Here is a 23,804-nt window from a genome sequence, read left to right on the forward strand (position 1 = left end):
TAAATCATGTAACATAGGTACAAGAGCTAGAAGGTTCTTATTAGTGTGTCATTTATTGTTAATTTAATGTGGTATTTAGGTATATCTGACTCATTTATGTGAATAAACAACTTTAAAGGATTATGCACCATATTTATATTTCTCAGAATTAAAGGGATTAGAATTTTGGGTGTAAAGTGAAGAGATAGATAATTGATAAAATACATTTACTTTATATTCATTCTTAGCCTCCTAAAAAAATTTACTTTTTGAAAACTGATGCTTGTAAAAATGTTCATTCCAAATTCCTTTTGAGAAGAAGATTGGCTGTTTGTTTTTTAAACCATGTAAGAATATTACCTTTATCCTTCAATGCTAAATTAAAGTACTTTCAACTGTAAACCATTTTACTGATTGTTCTTACTCCTACTACCCTTGGGATTACAGAATGAAATCATTCCACCTATTCTCCAGTGTTGATATGCTTCTTTCTACCTTTTTATGATTCTTTGTTCTTATTGCCTTTATAATGAGTTATTTTCCTACTATGTACTTAATTAAAAGTAAGATCCAAATCTTATTTACCTGTGCATTTCAGCAAAACTAGCAGAGCAGAGTATGGTAAATAATAAGTTCCTCGTAGTTAAATAATGGACAGCCGAATGAATGAACTTTCTTGAAAATCTGCTTAGCTCAAACTAGTTGAGTACCTGGGTTCACTTGACTTTTTATTCTCTTAAAAAATAACTTAGGGGCTTTAAAAATAGTTTCAACATAAAGACAAGGTAGGTTTTTTTGGTACCCTAAGGTTGGAATAATGGTATACTTAGTTCCATTGCAATGGATGGCTTTAGAGCTCTTATGGTGGGATTTTACTTGTTATGGTTTATCGTAATGTATATACTAGTTGGGACCTCTTAGCCAAATTAGTATAGATACTGTTTAAGGAGAGTCATTGCTGATAATGAATGGTGCTTTGGTACTTATTGTCATAGATACCCACCTTTACAAATGAAATTATTTTATAAGACCCTCCTTGGTGCTTTAGAAACTGTAGGGCACAGCATAGATTGCTCAGTACTAAGTGATGCTCTTTAAATATGTTAACAGAAGGGAAACATTGTCATATATTTAAGTGACTTTTCATTAAGAAAATTATAAATATATCATCAGTAGATCTGTAATTCATTGAGAATTTAATTCCTTTGCTACTGTGGATATTTCTTCAAATAATATATTTTGGTAATTTTCCTGTTTTCTGAATGTAATTTTTTTAAATCACATAGTTCCCCCACTTTGCCTCCCATTCTAATATGTTGGCCTAACTACACTTAACATGAATTGATATTTTAAAAGAATGGATTTTTTAATGGAGTTTATTCGTTCATATTTATTAAAATGAAAATAGATATTATATGCCTTCATTTCATAGTGAATTTTAACTGAAGGATGCTGATTTTTTCACTAACATCTCAAAAGTATAATCTATTATTTAAATAGCTGTCAATGAATACAATCTGAAGATAATTAAAATGATTTAATGTTTTTTAAAATCTAGGTTGGACGGACAGTGGCCTGATGGTTTATTGGCTTCAGACAATACTCTTCATTTTGTCCATCCACTGACTTTCAATTATTCTGGTGTTTATGTCTGTAAAGTGACTAACTCCCTTGGTCAAAGAAGTGATCAAAAGGTCATCTACATTTCAGGTAAGTTAGGGTGTACTGGCAAAATGAGCTGTTTAAACTATTCCTATAATGACAATCATAGCAATGACACTGTGTTCTATTCTTGTGATGATACAGATTCCTCAGTGTGAGGTTTTCCAGTTAATCTAAAAGACATATAATAAAGTAATCCCACCTGGAATATAAATGTAAAATGGCATTCCTTTACTTAAAGGTCAAAATGTCTTGCAACAAATTTTTAGATACATTTTAAGACCTATGCATATAGTTAATTTTTTAGTTAAAAAGTAATACATGGTCCTTTTAGAGGTAGAGTGTGCCTTTCTAGGTTCTTTAGTCTTTACACCAAGAATATTGTTTTTTTTGTTTGTTTGTTTATCTTTTGGTAACAAGTGTCTGATAAAATGGGATATCACCTTTAATGACCTGACTTATTAAATAACATTGTCACTCAATATGGGACTATACCATATTGGATTACTGAGAGGTGAAGTAGGAATGCTACTGAAAATGTTCTAATGAAATAAAAATGTAAGATGTTTCTTATTGTCAGTCCTTAATCATTAATAACTTAGACTTTTCACATCCCACTTGTTTCACTATGAATGTTTTTGTTAATTTGACTGAGTACAAATTTGCATATTGACACAATGTAGTTAGGACTAAAAATAAATTCTTTTCTGGATGTGGTTATAAATAATAAGTTATCAGTGGAATGCTTACTTAGAAAAATTATAAAAAATATTTGGAGCATCTCCTTACCAACCACCAGAATGTAGCCATCTTCATGTCTAACAAATGGAAACTTAAAGGAAACAGGAAGCAAACTTTTAGAAAAGCAGGTTTGTATGGTAATTATGCAATAGGTAGTTAAGATTTTTATCTTTTTTGGAATCTAAAATGAAATACATAACAGATTTTACAGAAATCTTTAAGCTTGCTTTAATGTTAGGTTCTCAGTCCTTATGTGATCACTCAAAGAACAGTCTCCCATATTATTTTCTCATGGCACTTACCACAATTTATAGTTGTACGTTCATTTATTTACTTATCTATCCTTATATTTAAGCAATTTGTGTTTGTTTTATTTACCACTGAATATTCAACACTTAGTGCCTGACACGTGATAGGGACTCAAGTATGTTTTTGTGTGAATCTCACAAGAAACTTGGATCTATGTACATCCATAACTATCCTTTTCTGACAACAGCTGTGCTTTGGAGGAAATCTGAATGAGATTAAATATTAGTATTTTAGTCTCCCTTTCTTCCCTTAGGGTTTTTTTTAATTAAAAGAAAAAAAAGGGATCTTAAAGCCACAGGAAATGCATATTTAAAATATTGTTACCTAACAACTGCTTACTTTTTTTTTCTGTTTTACAAAATTTGGTATAGGGTGTTATTTGTAAATCTAGGTTCAATGTGTTATAATTATGTAATCATTTAAATATCAGGGCTCAGTTTGGACATTCTTATTTATGCTAATTTCAGTGGTGATATCCGAGACTTACATATTTTGGCATTCTGGGTCCACTTCCCAGTACTCCTGACTTGTGTGTCTAACTGCCTATTAATAACCATTAATCCTATGTAGAGGTATAGTAATCATTGAAACTTAATGTTCAAAACTGTCTCTTGCCACCAAACCTCTTCTTCCAAAAGCCTTCTTTCAGTTATTGGTATAACTCCATCCTTATGTTTGCTCAAGATATACTCCTTGATACTTGATTCTGTTATTCTCTCATATCCCATGCAGTCAATCAACAAATTGATGTCTGCTCTACCATTACATTATATACAGAATCTTACCAAGTCCTCACTTCTGCTAGTATTCTGGTCCCAGCCATCAATAGAACAGCCATTTAATCTTGGTATTTTCAATCTGTCATCACATGAACAGCCAGAATGATCCTTTTAAAGGGCATGCAGATCATGTCACTCCTCTCCATGTCAGACCTTCCATGGGCTTCCCATTTTACCCACAATGAAAACCAAATCTTTACAACGACTTACAAGACTGTACATGTTCTGGACCTAGATTTTCTCTCTGGCCTCATCTCTTATTATACCCCTTGCTCACTTGGCTTCAGGTACACTGACCTCTCCTTGCTGTTCTTTGAACACAACAGACACATTCCTACCTCAGTCTTCACACTTGCTGTCTCTGCTGCTTTGGAATGTTCTTGAAATATCCTCATTGCTCTTTCCTTCACTTATGTTAGGTCTTTGCTCAGATACCACTTTCATAACTGTGTTTAAAATTTAACCCTGTCTTCTCACTCCTTAACTACTTGCTGTTCTCTTCCTCTTACTTTTCTTTACAGTGTTTATTGTCATGTAATGGACTACATAGTTTATATGCTTGTCTGTTTTTACCCCCACTAGCACATAAATCCCAAGATGGCAAGATTTCTGTCTGCTTTAATCAACTGTATTCCCACCATCTGCAATAATATTTGGCATGTAATAGGTGTTCAATAAGCTTTTGGTACATGAATGAAAAAAATTATTTGACAGGAAAACAATCAGAAAAGAACTAAAGATCCAGAATCTGCTTTTATGTAATTTTATTTTCTTTAACAAGGAAACTAATGTAGCACTGGTGATAAACTATGCTTTTTTTGGTTAGCCTCTATTAAGTCTTATAAGAGGTGAAATAAATCTGAAGATTCACAGTTACCACTAAGTAATTCAGAAAAAGATAACATTATATGAGATAGTTTTAAGTAATCATCAAGATGTAGACTTTGGCTTTCTATTCAGTCTTTCATATAGTACATATGCTGAATTTAGTTAACAACTGTAAGAGCTCTTTGGAGTGTACCAAATACCCTAGATATAATACTGCATTTCCAAAATGATTAGAAGCCTAGTAGACTTTTATCAGAATGCAAGGCCATAATTCACACAGAGTAAATGATTAGTTAATCTTTTTCATTATAAGTTATATGTACCCTTTTCCTCTAAGAAAAAAGTTCTACCTCAGTATTTAGATTGATATTTTACAATTTCAGAAATGATTTTTTAAAATATTTATGAAAGCAATGTATGTGATGACTAGAGACTAAAAGTGTTCTACTCAGAACAGAACAGAGTTAGCATTTTCCCTGTTTGAGGGAAATTGTAATTTCATTACTCATTTTCCCATATTAGTAAGCATAAGATTTTAGACAAGAGGGGCTTGGTTCAAGATTGCATTATTCAACTTCAGTTATTCACAGGGGTACAGTGGCTCTTTGTCCAGTACTAACTGACTGCTAGAAATTATTTTTCTAGTTGCTTTTAGTTTGTGTTTTTCCCTTAAATGATCACTTACTCTCTTTGAGAACAGAAAAGCAAACTCCTGTATATCACATGAGATCTCCTGTGCCTAAAATTCAAAGTATATTCCTGTGCAAATATTGAATTTCAAATCATGCTGATTTTAGGAACCAGATAATATATCAGACTTAAGAACCCACATTTCACATAACAATTTTTAAACTTCACAATTCATAGATTTTGTTCATTTGAACAATTCATATAAAATCTAAAAAAAAGAAATGAGTTAATTCATTTCTTTTTTAATGTAGTAATTATTAGGCTAAAATATACTTATAGCTATAGAGATCTTGTAGTTCCTATTTGGCAGAACTCAATTGATTTGAAAAGAAACTTGAGAAGTTCTTCATTTGAATGTGGAGAGCCCAGAGTCTGCTAGTCCATTATATTTGTTATATACTCATAACACATTCAGCAAAGATTGTAAAAAGAAATGTCAAGTAAGGAATGATTTTGGGAAGGATTTGAAATCATGATAAGTAAGTAGCTATTAGTGATTTCAAAGTAGTCCTGCCTTCTTACACAAATTGTGACTGTTATTGTAACTGTGTTGCAGCAGGGCAAGAATTAGAAAACATGAATAAATGGCTTACAGGCATTGTCGTATCCGTGTCTATTGTTTAAGATACAAAATAAGAAAGAATATATTAACAGTTGAGAGTTAGTTAAGAGTTAGTCCCTCTTTCATGGACTTAGATTATTATCCAGTTTTTAACACTGGTTGAGAAAGGTGGGTTAAAAAATTTCTAGAACCACTGATAAAATTAAATATTACAACATTTTTAAATAGGGCTTATTTTTGGTTACTCTTTTTTTATTTTTTAAGGTAGCTTTCCTGAAAGCTTGTTATTTTGTTATGTCTGAGTTAGTCTACATCTGTGATCACATAAAAGAACATTGTAAGTGGAAATGTAAAATGCAGTGATTTTTTTTTTTAGGATAGTTGGTAAAAATGTTGAGTTGTATATCTTATATTTTGTGAGAGCTAAGGTGAATGCACTGTTCTGAAAAAAACGGCATTAAGAGCTATCAAAAACTTAAATCTATGTGCACAAAGATGTGTGATTTATAAATAATTGTGTAGATAATTTGTACTTTTGTTTAAACATGCTGATACCACTTTATTATAATATTTTCTTCTTTGGAAATTATTGTAAAGGTGACATTTGTTACTAAAAAATTGAGTTTTCCATTAGTCCTCCCCCTTCAGAAAATACATGAATTCTTTTACAAATGATTACTCTTTAGTCTGTTTCTTTAATAACCTGGTCTGTGAAGTTGGATTATATAATGCTTTACTACATTGGTACTAGAAGTGATCCAAAAATTCCATAATTGTTTTTTTTTTAAGATTTTGTTCCGCTAATGAATATGTTCTCACTAATGAATATGTTCTCACAAATTAAACTCTTCCTTTATTTACTTACATATAATACGAAAACTAATATTCACTTCAAGGTACTTGACAGGATTGCCTGTTAGATTGATTTAAACTCATAGGAAATTAATTATACTGTATATGTTAAATTTTATACTGTACTTGCTAAATTTTTACCACATTCTATACATACGGCATTCCATGATGAAACCTGTTTCAGTAAGTATTTTTCTTTAGCTTGTAATTTTAGAATAACTTACCTCATGTAGATTAGTAATTTTCTAACAATCATTTTTTTAAAAGCTCTATCAGTACCACTCATTTAAAAATTAATTATATAGGAGATTACCATTTAGGTCATTTATTTTTATCAATGAAGAAATTCAAGATTTTTTAACTCATCCTTTCTTCAAACTCTAGAATTTTGTGTAACATGACCTACAAATACCACTTAATTGATAATTAACAATCTTTAATTTTTACTATTTATGTTTAGTTGCTTTTTAATATTAATGGCTTTTTACTCTGTAATCTAATGGCAATACACAGGATCATTTGCATCTAATATTTAAATATTATTGAAATGTTCTCTCTAAAATATTAGCCACTCTTTTTTAAGAGACTCCATCCTAAAACAATGTGACATTCAATTTTGTAGATATTGTTGAAATTCCTCAATTTCCTGAATGTTCAGTTATCTTACCCTTGGAGTATAGACATGATGATGACATTTCATAATACTTTATAATATGTTTTTGCTTTGTCTATTGGTCTCATTTAATGTAGCCCATTTGGCTAACACAGTTTAAACATATGCTTTTTTGTTTTTAAAGTACTGAATAATGGTATGTGCTACATTTGCCCTTCCTTAGAAGAGCTCTTTATTTAAGGAAAATATTTTTGAGAGAATTATTAAATCAACAGCTTATACTATGGCCACTTAACAAGAATCTATAGTTTTTCATTCTTTTAAAGATAAGTTCAGATCTTAAAAAATGAAACTATTTTAGATATTGATGGATGTTAAGAAAACATTTTAATTTTTTCATTCTTTCATTTTTTTTCCTTGTGCTACTGGCTAAGAAAATGTATATTTGAATTATTTGATTTCATTTAATTTCTTGGTATAATTCTTCTTAAGCCAGCTGTATATAGGACACCTAAGTAATACTCTTCATTTTTAAAAAGTATGTATTCCTTGGAGTACGATATCAACTTAAACTTGGAATAGAATAATTTAGGATTTACACTGGAGGTAATTTATTTCACTGGTAACTGACTAAGTGTCAGTTTTGTTATCTTTGAAAATATTTAAGTACCACTACATTCTAATCCCAAATTAAGAATGAAAAACTATTGTTACTATGAATATATATTCATTAACTGTGCTCTTTTCAACTTGCTCCTGAATCAGCCTGCATTGACATTCTTTGCCTTTCTGTGTCTTGTCTATCTTTACTGTTTCCATTAGATCCTCCTACTACTACCACCCTTCAGCCTACAATTCAGTGGCATCCCTCAACTGCTGACATCGAGGATCTAGCAACAGAACCAAAAAAATTGCCCTTCCCATTGTCAACTTTGGCAACAATTAAGGATGAAACAATTGGCACGATCATTGCTAGTGTAGTGGGTGGGGCTCTCTTCATAGTACTTGTAAGTGTTTTGGCTGGAATATTCTGCTATAGGAGAAGACGGACGTTTCGTGGAGACTACTTTGCCAAGAACTACATTCCACCATCCGATATGCAAAAAGAATCACAAATAGATGTTCTTCAACAAGATGAGCTTGATTCTTACCCAGACAGTGTAAAAAAAGAAAACAAAAATCCAGTGAGCAATCTAATACGGAAAGACTATTTAGAAGAGCCTGAAAAAACACAGTGGAACAATGTAGAAAATCTTAGTAGGTTTGAAAGACCAATGGATTATTATGAAGATCTAAAAATGGGAATGCAGTTTGTCAGTGATGAACGTTATGAAGAAAACGAAGATGACTTAGTTTCACATGTAGATGGTTCCGTAATTTCCAGGAGGGAGTGGTATGTTTAGCAACCACTAAATGTGACTTAACCTATGTACAATGTTTCATTCATACTAGTTGATCATTTTCAGATTGTTCATACTTTTTCTTGAGGAAGAATAAGCTTTTTCAACTTGATTTTCAAGCTTACTTTTTATATCCTAATTTGACAAATGAAAATGTAAAATCTGGGTTCAATGTATCTGAGCTGCTTTACATTTTTTTTTTCAATGCTGTACTACTGTCTCAAGATTTAAAATTTTAATGCAGAGTACTTTATTGGTCTGACGCACACAGGTAAGAAGAAATGCCAACATAAAATGTATGACTTTTGGTACAAAAATTTAAAAAAAAGGAAACTACCTTGGCATTGTGTATTAAATGTTTACCTAAGACTATAATCTCAAGTATAATGTTTGTTAAACATATACCTCTCAAAATTTACCACCATTAAATAATACTGTATCAAAATTGATGGTAAAACAAATTCAAGAAATGTTTATATATATTTTTAGTATATAAAAAATATTCAGCCTGATGAAACACCTTTCCTTTTCAAACATTATTTTCTAAGTTTCTATACAAATGGCATCTTTATCTCTGCATTTGAATGAGCCTTACCATAATTACTGTAAAGTGGCTTTTCAAAGATATTTTGTTGCACTAAAACTGTGGTAGTAAACTCAGTGAATACAATGTGTGGAAGAGCATATTAGCTGATGAATATTTTTGTCCAAAATACATACAAGTATAATAAAAACATGCCTTTTAAACATGATAATTACTATAATTTTTTTTCATCTCTGGAGAACAATTCTTATATTGTCATGTTAACTTGGATTTTTGGTACATTAAGTAGTAGTTTTGTTTTAATGCTTCATGTCGGATAATAATGAAAAGTTGGTACACAGTTAAATATAGTGCAGAGAGGGCATTTCATTATATAGAAAAACATGGGTAAACTAGTATAGGAGTACCAGTTTTAGAAATAAGATGTTTTGGCCAAAAATTTAGACATACAATTTTCTAGACCATCTTGTTTTAGCTGTTTAAATTGATGTTGTTCAAACAGGTAAAATACACAGAAAAAAAAATAAGAGTATAAACTTGGAAATTTGAGATTCAGTGAGAAGAATCTGAATTACAGAACCCAACCACTGACACTTTCTAATGGATATTGGCAAACCATTCCCCTTTTCTGACTTAATGTAATGTATGTGATTAAACATTTTTGTTTTTCCAATTAAAACTGGGAACATCATGGGGTTTTTATTTTGTTTTTGTTTAAGTAATTCATTAAGCATATTCTTTCCAGAAGTTCTGTATCCTATGAAAAAGAAATGTTATCTAACTTCAAATATAGTTCTTCTTTGTGAGGTAAATTGCTTCTATAGAGGAGTCCTATAAAATTGTAATAATGATAACTGTTTTGAAACCCAAAGAATATGTTTTTTCTGTTGATGATTCATTGAAAAAAGTATTGTGTAGAATTGCCTTAGGTGTTTTGCCAGGGAAATGAAGTGGAAATTAGTAGGAAAATAATAAATTATTTTGTTAATAAAAAGGCAAAGTAGGTACTTTTTTTTCACCCTCCGAACTGTCTCCCCCCCAGTCCTCGTCAAATCTACAAACAGATTTATAAGGCAAAGTTCTAACATGTTTATGTAATTTTGTGAGTAGGGAAGGCTTTATTCTAAATATTTGTACATAATTTCCTTTATCTTAATTAGCAGTATTTTGTGGAAATTAGAAACCATTTTTATTTCTCTTCCCATTTTGCACAATACTGTAAGTTAAGGATACATTTAAGTAAAGTTTATTGACATTTGTTTAAATTACTGGTTTTAAATATAATTAATCACTGATAATTATTAAGGCTCTTTAGTCTAAGTCAGTGGAAGAAAACCTTTTCTTGATGATATCCAGTGATTGAAGTGACTATTTTTTTTATATTAGCAAAGCTATGGTCACAAGAAGAATGGGTCTAAGATTTCATACTATGAAGATGTCAATTTGTAGCTTTGATCAAAATTTCATATTTAGAATAATGATTGGAAATTCTATTTGAATCTGAGCAGAGTAATCACTGAGAATACTGTAATAAATCTCATATAATCTGAAGGAAGTTAGCCATGTATTTCAATAACTACTTCAAAAATATAATTACCTATTCAGTGGTAACAAACTCCTTTAATATTGTGGCCATTGTTCAATTAGGGTTTTTTTTTTTCTCTTTGTTTTTGGTGAGAGAGAGTGACATGGAAAACTGCAAGTGAATATTTGATATATTCTGTATCTTTAAATCATTTGGCAAACAAAATTATTTCAAAATTTTAAGAATCTTGATACTAGTGGGTAAGACTTTCTGAGGCATAGCACTGTTGTTTATTAGAACTTTATGTATTACTGTACATAGAGACTTGTTTGTAAACAAATAAACATTTTTGTTAATTTTTGAATATAAGTGATGTGCATAGCTAATTGATAGGTAAATATGAAATTCCTGACTCTCTTCTTGGAAAAGATGAAAGGATAGTTTTACTTTATTTTAGCCATGTTTATATGTATCTTTCATATTCTTTGAACTAGCTTTTCATTTTTGTATTCACTCTAGGGTTTCCTTTCACAGTGGTTAAAATATTTCAGTGATACAACAGAAATGAATACAACTCTTTTCCTGCCATTTTCATTAAAAAACATTAAAACATAATAGGCTATCTGACATTTGAGAAGTACTTTATAGTTGAAAGATTTAGTATTTTACCATGTACTTGAAAGGTTTCTATTTGATAAGTCTAACATTAAAGAAACCATTAAGGTTTTTTAGTAGTATTGCTTCTGTTTTGTAAGTCTAACATAAAGAAACCATTAAGGTTTTTCAGTAGTAAGTATTGCTTCTGATACCCATAATACAAGAAAGTTTACAAAGATAACCCTGGCTACCTGGTTAGCATAAGGGGCTATATAAAGCACAAGTGTAAGTGCAAAAATTGAGAGAAATATAGCAATTTTATAAGCAAAAGCATCTGATTTAAGTTTGATTTTGCTTTTGATTAATACTGTTAAAAGCAAATTTTATAAGCAGTAAGTAAGTATGGAAATAGTCAATACAAAATATAAGAAAGGAAGAAATGGTATCCATATTTAATTTTTAATTCTAACAGGAATGATTTGCAAATTGAATTGTTTTTGCTGGTTAATTAGAAATGTATCATCCGTAAGGAACTTTCTTCTCAAATTTTTGGTATGTTGAGTTCGGATTTAATTTTAATTTGTATCAGTGATTTATTTTTATTTTTTTTTACTAAGTTACTTACCAGGTGGTAGCCCTAATAATCATGCAACACATCTTTAAATAAAAGTACAAAAAATTCTTTAGAGGCTTATATCTTTAACAAGGCTATGTCTCTGTATTACCTCCTTTGTCTTTACATTTTCTGGAATGAGAGAGAGAGACAAAAAGAGACAGGGTATGTGTGTGTGTGTAACCTAGTTTCCTTTATCTTAATTAGTGATTTTTGTGGAATTAGAAACCTATTTTTATTCTTCCCAAACAAGATTATATCAGGTAAGGATACAGTTAAAATTGAAGAAAACTTCTTAGTTAATATGTCAACCATTATAAAATTTTATTTTAATTAACCATTTAGTAATTATCAAATATATACATACCATGAGTAACATTCTTCACAATCATGAATTAAATCATCTGTCTAACCATAGCAGTTAAGACAAATTTTAAATGTTTTTGCTGTGACTTTGCTATAAGCAACATTATATATATTGGCTTTGAGTTTGGAGTTAACACATTTAATAGGATATTTTTTGAGTTGACATTTAGTGTTTTTCACTTCTGCTTTGATTAGAAACTAGTTGTTCGAATAGTTTGTAATCAAGTTCTCCCCACTTCCTGACATTTAAAATTGTTACATTTTTTTCTAAACTTAAAATTATTTTAGGGTAAGAATCAGTTGGGTTTTTTTAATAACAAAATTTGACTAGATTAAATTTAGTTTCCTTTGTTATTAATACCAATATAAAATTCATGCATGAAAAAATCTTTGGAATAGTGTACAGGGTATTATCAACTTTTCTATGTTTTTTAAAGTGTTTTCTGTTTATATATTTGTTTTCTCCTGTTCCAGTAAGTTGTGCTTTTTTTCTTGTAAGTATGTTACCTGCTTTGAGTTGAGTGATATGTTTTCATCAATAGCTTGCAATCAAACATTGGTTACAAAAATTTGTTGTATACACCTTTAGGGGTCACTTATTGAACCTTTACAATAGTTACTTTATCATGTTCATTTTGATTTAGATGGATAAAATAATTCATTTTGGGATGTCTATTTCACATTTGTTTTGGCTGGGTGCTGTGGGTGAAGAAGCAGTGAAAGTGAGTTTAGTAGAACAACTTTAGTAATCCTTAAAACTTTAGAATAATTTAAGGCCTCATTTCCTGTGTAATATTTCTATATAGACATGATAAGTCCAGTCTCTGTTAGGAGTAATATCCCAGGGAAAACCTAGTCCTGAAAGGACAGTTTGATCTAAAAGCCAAAAGTAACTAGATCTAGAGGCCTTTGGCCTCCCTTTTTAAAAAATTTTTATTATGGAAAACTACACAAAAGTAGGATAGAGTAATAAAATGAGCCTCCATGTACTTGCTTCAATTATGAAATCATGGTCAGTATTCTTTCCCTTAAACTCCTATCCACATAATCCCTCCTTGCCCTTAGTTCAACTGTAAGTCAGTATGTAGCTCTAAAAGATAAGGAACATTTAGTAGAAGTAACCACAGATTCATTATTATACCAAAATTAAGAATTCCTTAATGTCAAGCCTCCAGTGAGTGTTCATATTTCTAATAATTTTTGCAGTTTTAATTAGTATCCAAATATCCATATATTGTGATTAATTGAAATGTCTCCATCTGTGTGTTCCCCTGTGCACTGCTCCCCCATCATTTTCCCTTGCAGTTTGTTGAAGAAATGGTTTTACTGATACTGCATTTTCCCAGTATGGATTGTGCTGGTTGCCCTTTCTTTATTTTCTATAATTGACAGATCTAGAGCCTTGATAAAATTATGATTTAATTTAGGGGCAAGGTTACTTTTTTAAGTGGTATGTTTTTCCTTCAGAAGGCACCTAATATCTGCTTTTTAATATTAGCAGCCATTTGATGCTCAAGTCCTACATCTAATAGGGAACCTGCTTCTGTCTAGATCTATTAACTCTGTTCTTTGACCATACCACATGGTTTGGTATCTGAGTAAATAATGTCCATGCTGTCCTCTTTACCCGAAATTCCCTTTCCTCCCTTTCCACACTGGGAAACCAGCCTGTATTAAATAAAGGTTTAGTTCAAATGATACCGTTATGGTACTTTCCTTTCCCCTTTTCAATTAATACCTGCCACCAATATTCTTTTATATCAACTTATATCTACCATAACCTCACATTTTATTCTGATTTTTACCTATCTTCTCTAGGTCAGTGGTCTTGAAAATGCTTTTGACTGTACCTACCAGTTAAAAACTTGTATGCACTCTTAATATGTATAAATTTATAAATCATATGCTACTATATTTACTATATGCATTATAAAATATTTTAAAATGGATATTTTAACAGTTGGCGAAATAATATTTTTTAAGTATTTTACTCAAGAGGGGAAACAATGGGTTTCATTTTAAAAACTTTTTTTCTCACTAAAACATTTTTGAGAAAACCACATGATTGTGCTTCATTTTTTTTTTTTTTAATAATATTGGCTTTTTCCTATTGCTAGAGTGATTCAAAAGCTTTATTCCATTTTCAGTATATTTTGACACTTTGTTTTCAGGTATGATAGCTAAAATGGTACCTTTCAAAAACAAATAGATTCAAATGGGAGAAGTACATTGTTGGGGACCTTACCTGTTTTTAACCCAACTACTGTTTTTAGTGCTAGTCTTTGTGTTCAAGATGTTGATTTTTCAGTGTGTTGCTAATAACAGTAACCTCAGCCCTCACATTAGCTACTATTTCACCACAGTATGGGTTTAGTGTGAAGTTCATTGTTAAGAGTGAATGTAGAGCTGTATTTTATTTGATATCCTAAGGTTTTTGAAAAAAATTTTTTTTTTTTTGGTTAACTTGTCACATATGATTAGATTGCCATGGTTTTACTTTGTAACAACAAAAGTTCTGTGTATAACAAGTAAGATATTTGCATTCTGGTTTTGGGGTTTTGTCAATGTTTACTACGTTGGAAAATACATGTTTCTATGGGTTCTGCAATCCCACTTCGGGGATTTTGTGAGGACGGGGACTACGTACAGTTCATCCTTGCATTGCTCGCATTTAGCACCAGGCCTGGCACGTACTAGGTTACCACTGTTGGTAACTCATTGGATGAGAGGCTTGTGAGACTGACATGACCCAAATGGAGGACTTTTATTTAAAAAGCAGGGGAGAAATATTTGGATGTATATAAAGACTTAAATGTCATATTAAAAAGATAAACATTAAAAGAGGCTATTATGAAAGAATGGGAAAAGTTGGTAATACAGTGATATGTATTATGGGAGGAAGTAAAAGGTGAGGAGATAAGTTTGTAGAGTATCATATTAACCTGTGAATCCTGATGGCATCACTGAAATTTTGGTGAAGGGAATGAAGAGAAAAAAAGGATGAAGCATATCAATTAATTGTTGGGACTTGGTGTTTGTGTGAAAAGGGCCTGGATTTCTATGCTCATCTGTATTAAATGACTTTAGAAAATAGATGTAAACATGTATTCTAGTGTGTAGAATAGTATTTAATTTTTTAAAAATATGCCTCAGTTTCAGATATGAGCACATGCTTGAACAGTTTTTACACTGTGTCAGAGTAATAACAGACAATTCATTTTAATATCTGTTATATTCATACATGTATTTTTCCCAGAAGTAATGAAAGTTATTTCTTATATCTGTGTTAAATTTTTTTCAGTATGATTTTTAACTGATTTTTGAACATTTTTTCCATAAGATGTATGCATGATATCTTTAGTTATGGGCAGTTTACTTTTATTATATAGGGGAATGCTTTTTTTCTGTTTTTGGAGTTGAGTTTCCATTTATATGCATTAATATAGCTCCTGTTATCACAGGAGACACATGCGCCCAGCCGTTTGGTGCTTTATATTTTAATGCTTTGGCCTTTTTGTTTTCTGCTGCTTGGAAGCACATGATTAGATTTAGTGTAACATCTTAGGTGATGATAATGTTGCTTCATCTCAGTCACTCAGTAAACTAGCTTAATATTTAAAAATGCCGATTTCTTTAACATTTGCTTGCTTTTTTCTCCTTGTAGAGGTTTTGTTGTAATGTAGGATATGTAGAATATATAGGCAGGGAAGTGGAAGAGGAACACTGGGGCTTAATTCTCAGTTTTCATCAAAAATCTTTGACTTGAATACAAGAGATTTCAGCTCTTATGCTTATCACCTATTAATACCCTTAAAATATTAATGCCCTTAAATATATTTTCTTTTTTTCTCAATTAGGTGAATCAGAAAAGAAATAGGAAGTAAATCATATATATGTATTTAACATAGTCAATTTACCTATATACTGTATATTATCCAATTGGTAAATGGTTTCACACCTACCTTTTCTGTCAGCTGCTACCTAGCAGTTACTAACCTGTTTTGATACTAAAAAGAGGTGTGTGAAAAAGGATAAATATAAAGAATAAATGGTAACAGATTATGTTCAAATTAACAGAATTAAATGCTATTATATACATACAGCCAACTCTCAGTTATAGATTTCTAGAACTAGAATTTATAAGACTAATGAAATAAAATTGGGTAAGTAGACCATAATTTTTGTCTAAAAAATAGTATCTATTTTGACTTGAGAATTGCATAAGATATTAAAAACAGCATATATTCAGATTTGGGAATGACTTTGGGATATTAAAGTCTGTGATTATGTTTTATTATAAAGAACTAACAAATTCATTATTGCTGAAATTAAAGGCTTTCTTGGAGGAGGTGTGAGGTTTGCTGAATTTATAATGAATTTATACCTTGAGAATCTTAATTTGGGCTAATTATATTTGAAGAGTAACCTGAATTTTTAAAAAGTAATTTCAGAAGTATTACTATAATTATGGTATTAACTTGGTCATTGTCATCAAAATTACACAATTTCTGTACACTTGGACAAAAATGATAGGGCCTCTTTATCCCCTAGCAAAATAAAAATTTTCCTAAGGGAAACTTTTAGAATATTTAATGTGGAATTGGTAGCATACATGACATGTGACACACTGGTATATATATTTTTTAATATACATTAAGAGATTTATTTATTTTTATTAAGGTATGATTGATATACACTCTTAAGAAGGTTTCACATGAAAAAACAATATGGTTACTACATTTACCCATATTATCAAGTCCCCACCCATACCCCAATACGGTCACTGTCCAACAGTGCAGCAAGTTGCCAGAGATCCACTATGTGCCTTTTCTGTGATACACTGTTCTCCCCGTGATCCCCCACACCATGTGTACTAAACATAATACCCCTCAGTCCCCTTCTCCCTCCCTCCCCACGTGCCCTCCCACATGCCTCCCCTTTGGTAACCAGTAGTTCATTCTTAGAGTCTGTGAGTCTGCTGCCATTTTGTTCCTTCAGTTTTGCTTCATTAGTGTACGCCACAAATGAGGGAAATCATTTGGCATTTGTCTTACTCCGCTTGGTTTATTTCACTGAGCATAATGTCCTCCAGCTCCATCCATGTTGTTGCAAATGGTAGGATTTGTTTCTTATGACTGAATAGTATTCCATTGTATATGTGTACCACATCTTTTTTATCCATTCATCTACAGATGGGCACTTAGGTTGCTTCCATATCTTGGCTATTGTAAAATGTGCTGCGATAAACATAGGGGTGCATATGTCTTTTTGAGTCTGAGAAATTGTATTCTTTGTGTAAATTCTAAGGAGTGGGATTCCAGGGTCAAATGGTATTTCTATATTTAGTTTTTTGAGGATCCTCCATATTGTTTTTCACAATGGTTGAACTAGCTTACATTCCCACCAGCAGTGTAGGAGGGTTCCTCTTTCTCTGCATCCTCGCCAGTATTTGTTGTCCTTAGTCTTTTCGATGCTGGCCATCCTTACTGGTGTGAGGTGATATCTCATTGTGGTTTTAATTTACATTTTCCTGATGATTAGTGATGTGGAGCATCTTCTCATGCGTCTGTTGGCTATCTGAATTTCTTCTTTGGAGAACTGTCTGAAGAGATATGAAGATACCCTCTGCCCATTTGTTAATTGGGTTATTTGCTTTTTGGGTGTTGAGGTGTGAAAGTTCTTTACATAATTTGGATGTTAACCCCTTGTCGGATATGTCATTTACAAATACATTCTCCCATACTGTAAGATGCCTTTTTGTTTTGTTCATGATGTCCTTTACCGTACAAAAACTTTTTAGTTTGATGTAGTCCCATGAGTTCATTTTTGCTTTTGTTTCTCTTTCTCAAGGAGATGGGTTCAGGAAGAAGTTGCTCATGCTTATGTTCAGGAGATGTTTGCCTATGTTGTCTTCTAAGAGTTTTATGGTTTCATGACTTACATTCAAGTCTTTAATCCACTTCGAGTTTACTTTAGTGTATGGAGTTAAACAATAATCCAGTTTCATTCTCTTGCATGTAGCTCTCCAGTTTTGCCAACACCAGCTGTTGAAGCAGCTGTCATTTCCCCATTGTATGTCCATGGCTCCTTTATCATATATTAATTGACCATGTATGGTTGGGTTTATATCAGGGCTCTCTAGTCTGTTCCATTGGTCTATGGGTCTGTTCTTGTGCCAGTAACAAATTGTCTTGATTACTGTGGCTTTGTAGTAGAGCTTGAAGTTGGGGAGCGTAATTCCCCCTGCTTTATTCTTCCTTCTCAGGATTGCTTTGGCTATTCGAGGTCTTTTGTGGTTCCATATGAATTTTAGGACAATTTTCTCTAGTTCGTTGAAGAATGCTGTTGGTATTTTGATAGGAATTGCATTGAATCTATAGTTTGCTTAGGCATGATGGTCCTTTTGACATTATTAATTCTTCCTACCCATGAGCACAGGATGTGTTTCCAGTTATTGTTATCTTCTTTAATTTCTCTCATGAGTGTCTTGTAGTTTTCAGAGTATAGGTCTTTCACTTCCTTGGTTATGTTGTTCCTGTGTATTTTATTCTTTTTGATGCAATTGTGAATGGAATTGTTTTCCTGATTTCTCTCTCTGCTAGTTCATTGTTAGTGTATAAGAATGCCACAGATTTCTGTGTATTAATTTTGTATCCTGCAACTTTGCTGAATCCAGATATTAGATCTAGTAGTTCTGGACATACTGGGATATTTTATTTGTGCCACTGAAAAGGTATATGACCTTGGTCAATAACCTTGGTCCTGTAACCTTAATAGGTTTTATTTGGCCTATTGTTAAAGACTGAATACAAATTTAGTTACTGGATTTAATGTGGCTAAAATTGTCAAAATAATACAGTCAAGATTTATAGTTTTGTTATTATATCCAGAATACTTAAATTTGAAAATGTATATTTACAATAATTTTAGTAAATTCTCTTATTTGGAGTTCATTAAATAGTATGACTTATTTTTCAAAATTGTGTGAAATGCTAATACATTTTTAAAGTCCTTTTTCAGACACTGGTACAAGCTAGGACAGAGGAATTGGTATTCAGAAATGATAGTATATCTATAGCAAGGAGATAGGGAAGAATTTCTATTTAATTTTGTAATAAAGAGACTACTTAAGTGTACTTTGTATTAAATATGTGTGCATTAAGAGAAATTACATGCAACAAGTACTGTTTTAGTAATAGTTCTTATTTTAAAACTTAAATTTTACACTGTCACTTTTTGAGCATTTATGTCTGGGACCTTTTTTTGTTTTGCCTCTTGAAGGTTTTTGGTTTTTCTAATTGAATTTCTTTTATATTTTAATAGAATAAAAATGGTAAATGTCTCTGTTGTTGGTTAGCTCTATTAAAGAAATTTCTTTTTGTTATATCACCTTTTATAGATAGAACTTGAAATAGTTGTCATCCTTTATCTCCTTTTCTCCTGCAGACATTCTTTGCCTGTAGAGAATAGGTTCACTCATTGGTATCTGACTGGGGATACCCTTTTCATGTAAAAAAGCAAAGCTGGAGTGCTAAGAAGACATATTACAACGAAGAAAAGTGTTAGCATATTGCTACAAAAAGTAATCAATCAAATTTGGGGTCGTTTAAGCTTGCTTTTGGATAATGTATGTCAACACTGCACATTGTAGCAATTAGGGTACAAGAACTCTTTTCTGAAATTGTTTGAAAAGCCTAATGTTTGTTACTTTACAGATGTTCCATTTAAGCAGACCTCTTCCATTGCCGTAGCTGGAGCTATAATTGGAGCTGTCCTGGCCCTTTTCATCATTGCTATCTTTGTGATTGTGCTGCTGACTCCTCGTAAAAAGAGACCATCTTACCTTGACAAAGTGTAGGTAACTTCTTTACTTGTGTTCAAGTATGAATATTCATTATGCACCAGACTTTATACTCATCTGTACAGCTCCTTATATGGATGGTGTCTGAGGGGTAAAGAAAAGATACCACTAGATTTTTGTGAGATGACCATGCTTTCATTAGAATGTCTCAAACTACATCTTGGTAAATAAACACTCAGGGGACTGCTGGAGACAAATATATAGAAAGCTTTTTCACCTACGGTATATCTTTCCAAATGGTAATACAATAACACCTTGTTCTGCTCTCTGAATAAAAATGCAGGTCTTTGATAAAGTAGTTGAAAGACAGGTATAAAAAAGTTCAAAAGTTTAATGGCTTCTTCAGATTGTATATGTCTGTCTTACGATAGATATAAAACTTAACTTTGAGCTGCCTATTACATAGAGTTTTAAAGCTTTTTCTTTAAAGAATTTTGGTTTTAGTGATTCATAAATATGCATCATTTTTATTTAAAGAGAAAGTAATATTTTTGACCTAATCATTGAGATAGAACTATCAGCAGAAATTGTACTTTGCTATAATGTGTTCCAATTCACTTAATTCCATCAACAGCTTTGTTGCTGCCCCTGTGGAACATGAATAATACTTTTCCTACTTAGTTCACAAGGTTATAATGAATGTAGAATAAGGTGATGTTTGTGAACTGTTAAGTTCTGTGCAAATGGCCTTGTTTCTTATGTAGTTATTTTTTTATATTAGGACATAAGGTTGGCTCTCAAAGTATGTATTTCTCCTGTCTTCTCAAACACTTTATGCACGCCTCAGCCTCTAACTGGCACAGAGTACAGCTGTTTCTGGATTAAAGACACCTGGGTGTTAGTCTCAGCTCTATCATGACTGATTGTGAAGAAGTCACATCACTTCTGTGAGCCTCAGTTTCTCACTTAAATGACCTATGGCACATTGGGGCTGTGATTTTCATTAGCTGAAAGGAAATAATTACTTTAAATAAAAGGACTGTAAAGTACTCTTTAAGTGCAATACCTGTAAGATGAGTTTTTTAATATTTCAAGAGTGACTAGCATGTGATTAACTACATCTAAGTTCCCAGATTATCTCAGGTATTTCTATAATTTCAAAACATAATTGAGTAGAAGGCTAATAATTACATCTGTGTAACCATTTTATTTATTGTTTGAATTCTATTCATTAAAATATTATTTTATGCCCACATTGAGAAGTTATTAGAGATAGAGAATTTTCAAGTATTTTGACCTTTATAGCTTTCATTCTCTTTATCCTTTAATATAGTTAACATTTTTGTTTGATTGAGTAATCCCATGTACTGAAAATTATCTGTGATCTTCAAACACATAACACTACATAAGATATTATTTCCTAAAATGCACAGCCACAAGATATATTTAATTTTATTTTAGTTGTAACTCAATAGTGTTTAAAATATGAAAATACTGTTTGTTTGTTTTTAATAGATGAGGTCATTTTGGCAAAAATAAATGCATTCCCTAGGGACATGGTGGTCCCTTTGTTTATATCAGGTGGTAAGATTTATAATGATCTGTAGATTGAAAATCTTGATTTGCATGGTAAATATTATGTTAACATGCTTTTGAAAAATAATTTTGAAAGTATTTCCAAAACAGCATAACTTTTTCATTATCATTTTAAGATAGAGTCTCCTAAATCACTTTTATGAGACTTTAGAGAAAAGTGCCTTCCCTGCACATGTTTGACTGTCATTAAATGTTGATAGGCATAGTTAGATACAAAACCGTGCAATACTTAAATTGGTCATGTACTAGATTACTTGCTTAATAATTATTTTCAAAAAAAATAATTTGAATTTCTTCTTTAAATATGAATCAGTTAGATTGGTTCTTAAAATTAGAACCTTTAAAACTAGCTTCCTTTTTTATCCATCTATGATAGATTAGTGGATATATAAGAACTGAATTAAACATTTATGCTTATATGAGTATTAGTATGAGGATATTATCCTTAAGACTTGAGAAACCTTTGTACACCTCCCATGTTTGTTTATTTGTTTTCTAAATGTGGCAATCATATTTTTTAACCTTTTTAATGCAGGATTGACCTTCCACCCACACATAAACCATCTCCTATGTATGAAGAACAATCCCCACCTTTGCCTCAAAAAGACCTTCTGTATCAGGTAAGTATTCATGAAAACACTTAAAATGAAATAAAAAATACTAAGCAATGCATATTATTGGTTTCAAACATATTATCTAGTCATTATAAATTGAATATTGTAGAGTAATACATAGTCATTTTTCTGAAATATTTAGGGGATCAAATTTTGTTTACAAATTGATAAGAAAAGAAGTTATGGCCAGTGTAGCTAAGACACATCAATAATGTACTAGGGCTGCAAATTTTTACTAAAAGCTTATGGCTGAGGACTTACTGTTAATATAGTTTTATTGACATAGATTCATTGTAACACATGTATTTTTATATAGAATGAAAGACAGAAAAATTGAATGTCTGTGGTACAGTATGGTAAAGAGATTTTTCTCCTTGGAGTATGTGTTTATGTTCTCAGTATATTTAAGGTCTAAATTTTAGCCATTCCTTTTTCAACAAGATGTTTATATTCTAATTTAAAATTCTGGATATGAATATTGAGTCCCATATAACTTTCAGAATTTCTTTTGGAATCATTTTACAGGAATTCATACAAAAGTAAAGTTTGGGAAAATTTAAACCATCAGATTATTTCAATGCTTTTATACTTAGCCTTAGTTATTGTTTTTTTTTTTTTTCCTCTATTGCCATGAAGCCTACTGGGACTCTAACACTATTGGGATTTTATTACCTGTGGGAATATTCTATAATGCTCTCCTTCAAAAATATGTTCTGTATTTTCACTTGAATAAAGCAAATCATTTGCTCACCAATTAATATTTTAAATTTGGTATAAAAACTCCAAGGGCATATATCTGTTAAGATGTTCTCATCTTCTGTTCCTTACCATGTAGTCAGTTTGCTGCCTGGACATGGGGCAGGAAGAAGCCTTCCCTGACATGTGTGCTCACTGACAAGGAGCACCAGATTTGTCATCTTATACAAGATTGGTGTCTTAGGGGTTAAGACAGGCCTTATTTTCAGACCTCGTTAGAGTGCAGCCCCATATCTCTTTAGGCAAATAAATGAATTGGACAAGTAGTGTGAAATGTCAATAAAATATTTAGCTAGACCTATTGTAAACTGCTCCAGAAGGATAGCTATCTTCCTCCTTCCACAAAGCTAGTGGGGGATTTCTAGATTCTGTTTTGGGAATTTCTATTTTTTTTTGAAGAACATTGTTAGCAATATTCTAGGGCAACACTAACTGCATATAATTTTACTCTTGTCTGTAAAGTCAACTAACTACATAACTTGTTATTATTTAATATTTTCAAATTAAATATTTATGAAAGTTTATGATTGGAAAAAAGTTATTTGGCTCAGATCTTATGTCCTGGGTTTTAGTTACAAAAATATGATTGCTATGTATGTAGGCTCTGCTAAATAAACACAAAAGGAATTTTTCTTGGATGATTTGAGTTGACAGTTGTACATACTTTTTTTCACATACACATTTTTAGTATCCTTTGAGTTAAAGAAGGCTTCCTGGATGGGTCAATTTTGGAGGTAGGGGTTATGAAGCATGTGATAAAATTACTCAGTTGTGGAGTTAGAGTGATTTGATTTGTAGTAAATTGTACAATCAAAAGCATAAGTCTGCACAGAGAGGAGGAGTTATGGGGAAAAATAATGGAAATTTTAGAAAGAAAATTGATGGGAGAGCACCTGCAATGGATAATAAAAATTAGACTTTGGGGAGTCAGAGACCATTTAATAACATTGTTATTTTTTACTCATTTGTAAAATAAA

At 31.4% G+C, this 23,804-nt stretch overlaps 1 protein-coding gene across 2 annotated transcripts in view; it reads left to right on the top strand.

The window, feature by feature from the left end:
- The window catches only part of NECTIN3 (nectin cell adhesion molecule 3), a 155,197-nt gene that overhangs the window by 70,626 nt on the left and 60,767 nt on the right, over positions 1 to 23,804 (top strand). Inside the window, exons 5-7 of one of the 2 annotated variants that reach the window (XM_036933108.2) lie at positions 1,538 to 1,689; positions 19,776 to 19,914; positions 21,993 to 22,077. In XM_036933108.2, the coding sequence (XP_036789003.1) occupies positions 1,538 to 1,689; positions 19,776 to 19,914; positions 21,993 to 22,077 (376 nt within the window). Of the gene's footprint in view, positions 1 to 1,537; positions 1,690 to 7,837; positions 9,954 to 19,775; positions 19,915 to 21,992; positions 22,078 to 23,804 lie in introns of those variants that run through there. The other variant, XM_036933107.2, reaches the window with a different exon arrangement.

The sequence above is a fragment of the Manis pentadactyla genome, chromosome 1 (assembly GCF_030020395.1).
Source record: "Manis pentadactyla isolate mManPen7 chromosome 1, mManPen7.hap1, whole genome shotgun sequence".
NCBI classification, from domain to species: Eukaryota; Metazoa; Chordata; class Mammalia; order Pholidota; family Manidae; genus Manis; species Manis pentadactyla.